At 46.3% G+C, this 2748-nt stretch overlaps 1 protein-coding gene across 2 annotated transcripts in view; it reads left to right on the forward strand.

Moving 5' to 3' along the window:
* Nucleotides 1-2742, forward strand: part of u2af2a (U2 small nuclear RNA auxiliary factor 2a) — a 7577-nt gene extending 4835 nt beyond the window's left edge. Inside the window, exons 4-12 of one of the 2 annotated variants that reach the window (XM_017415253.3) lie at nt 303-406; nt 583-734; nt 856-972; nt 1060-1216; nt 1327-1406; nt 1643-1765; nt 1850-1936; nt 2257-2505; nt 2598-2742. In XM_017415253.3, the coding sequence (XP_017270742.1) occupies nt 303-406; nt 583-734; nt 856-972; nt 1060-1216; nt 1327-1406; nt 1643-1765; nt 1850-1936; nt 2257-2505; nt 2598-2732 (1204 nt within the window). In that variant the 3' untranslated portion in view covers nt 2733-2742. The remainder of the gene's footprint in view (nt 1-302; nt 407-582; nt 735-855; nt 973-1059; nt 1217-1326; nt 1407-1642; nt 1766-1849; nt 1937-2256; nt 2506-2597) is intronic. The other variant, XM_017415254.3, reaches the window with a different exon arrangement.
* The last annotated feature ends 6 nt before the right edge of the window (nt 2743-2748 follow it).

The following is a 2748-nucleotide window of genomic DNA, read 5'->3' on the forward strand; positions in this document are numbered from 1 at the left end:
AATCTTCTACAAATCAGCTTCTGTTCCACTTTTTGCATCTTCATTAAACTTCAGCTGTTCAGCATATCTTCAGCCGCTTTCAGCAAAATCATTCAGCAAAAAAAGCATTCACACTGCATTTTCGCAGGAAATGCAACTTCTCTAGTTTAACTTATTTTTCAAATCATTGACTAGAAGGCATGCATATTCATCAAACGTTAATGTATTTTTATAATATATAAAATTTAAACATCATCCATTTTTGTGCACTAGTTGTGAAAAAAAGTTGGTTAAATTTGGATTTATTTCCGTTTCTTAAACAGCCGTTCTCCTCATCGTGAGAAGAAGAAGAAGGTGAAGAAGTACTGGGATGTTCCCCCACCTGGTTTTGAACACATCACTCCCATGCAGTACAAAGCCATGCAAGGTTACTCTTTTTTTATTTATTTAAATGTTTCAGAGTAAAATCTAATGTTAAGCTTCCTGGTTTAGTCAGTGTCATCTTTCTCAGAGCACGCCTGTAACTGTGATGATGCAGTGTGGTTGAGGTTTTTGATTATTTGATGTTTCTGAAATTTTTTTTTCTTTTCTTTCCTTCTCCAGCTGCAGGACAAATCCCAGCCACAGCCCTCCTGCCAACCATGACTCCAGATGGCCTGGCTGTTACTCCCACCCCCGTACCTGTGGTGGGCAGCCAGATGACCCGACAGGCCCGCCGTCTCTACGTCGGCAATATTCCCTTTGGTATCACAGAGGTGAGAAGCAGAGAAGGCATTTGGTCTGAAGTTATGAACATGTTAAAGTGACTTAAAGCAAAAGGTTTAATGTTTTCATGTGAAAGTAACCAAACGTTTCTCATCCCTCTCCTGTGTGTAGGAGTCAATGATGGACTTCTTTAACGCTCAGATGCGTTTAGGGGGTCTTACTCAGGCCCCTGGGAATCCTGTCCTTGCAGTGCAGATCAACCAGGATAAGAACTTTGCCTTCCTCGAGGTTACAGAAACACCAGATCCCCGTCTGTATACACAAATCCGTGTTTAACGTATCGTTTTGAGCGTGTTCGTCTGTGTCTCTGTGCAGTTCCGCTCAGTGGATGAAACGACACAGGCCATGGCCTTTGATGGCATCATCTTTCAAGGCCAGAGTCTGAAAATTCGTCGTCCACACGATTACCAGCCCCTGCCTGGCATGAGCGAGAACCCCAGTGTCTATGTGCCTGGTACACAGACAATTAATGGTTTTTATCCTTAAATACTTGTTGCAAAATTTATAAATAATTGTTCAACAAATATCAACGCGGGCCTCGCCTTTCATGCTTCACGCTCTTCATCTTTGCACGTTTTGTAGGTGTGGTGTCCACAGTGGTGCCAGACTCGGCTCACAAACTCTTCATTGGTGGTTTGCCCAACTACCTGAATGATGACCAGGTCGGTGTTTTTGTCTCTAAACTCTGCTACGGCTCCTGTACCGCTAAAATAAAGAACCCTTTTAATTGCTTCTTTGTACTGAGATACTAAAGGTGATCTGCTTAAATAGAAAACGCATCAGATTATCCTTCGGTTTTTCTTGTGAGAAAAGTCTTTCCTCGACGTCAGTTTGAACTGTGTTGTTACCGTGACAGAAAACGTTTGAAACAGCCGAACACCTTTTATTTGTCTTTTAGGTGAAGGAGCTGCTGACGTCATTTGGCCCCCTGAAGGCCTTTAACCTGGTGAAAGACAGCGCCACAGGCCTCTCTAAAGGATACGCTTTTTGCGAATATGTCGATGTCAACCTGAACGATCAGGTAACGGGTCCCAGAAGGGGAGAAGTGCACGCTCTTCGTACAAGCCTCCTGGAAGCGGGTGATTAAACTTTGATGTCTTCGCAGGCTATTGCTGGACTGAATGGCATGCAGCTCGGAGACAAGAAGCTCCTGGTGCAGAGAGCCAGCGTGGGATCCAAGAACGCCACTCTGGTGAGTTTCCAGCAGCCGGACGGTTGACAGTGGGACGGTGGGAGGATCGATGTTGGGTCCAAAATGGACTGAAACAGATTGCTGGATCGATCTGCTTCTCCTCACATGTTGATACTTTTAATAAGCACAATTTAAATCCTTTCTCCTAAGTTATGTGCTCGCTGTTCAACGAACAGATCAGGGGCTGAATATTAAAGCTGTGGTCATATTATACTAATGAGCTTCTTATTACTTGTTGAGAAATCTGTCAGCGTTCTGGCACGATTCATTGAGTATTGTAGATGTAGTGAAAGTTTTGTGCTTTTTGTGTCTCCTTCCAGACAACTATAAACCAGACCCCGGTGACGCTGCAGGTCCCAGGCCTGAACAGCTCTGTCACTCAGATGGGCGGCCTGCCCACCGAGGTGCTGTGCCTGATGAACATGGTGGCCCCCGAAGAGCTTCTGGACGACGAGGAGTATGAGGAGATTGTGGAGGACGTCAGGGAGGAGTGCGGCAAGTACGGCCAAGTGAAGAGCATCGAGATCCCTCGTCCTGTGGACGGCCTGGAAGTCCCCGGGACTGGCAAGGTTGGGCTGCGTTGGCAATCAAATCCAGCTTGACGCGCACGCTGCTCTGATTGGTCTGCAGATTCTAATCGTTTTTAATCCTGCCTTTTCAGATTTTCGTGGAGTTCACGTCAGTCTTCGACGCCCAGAAGGCCATGCAGGGGCTGACGGGAAGAAAGTTTGCCAACAGGGTGGTGGTAACGAAATACTGCGATCCAGACGCCTACCACCGCCGGGACTTCTGGTAGAGGGGGCCACGGCGGG

Source organism: Kryptolebias marmoratus, linkage group LG16 (genome assembly GCF_001649575.2).
Source record: "Kryptolebias marmoratus isolate JLee-2015 linkage group LG16, ASM164957v2, whole genome shotgun sequence".
Lineage (NCBI taxonomy): Eukaryota > Metazoa > Chordata > Actinopteri > Cyprinodontiformes > Rivulidae > Kryptolebias > Kryptolebias marmoratus.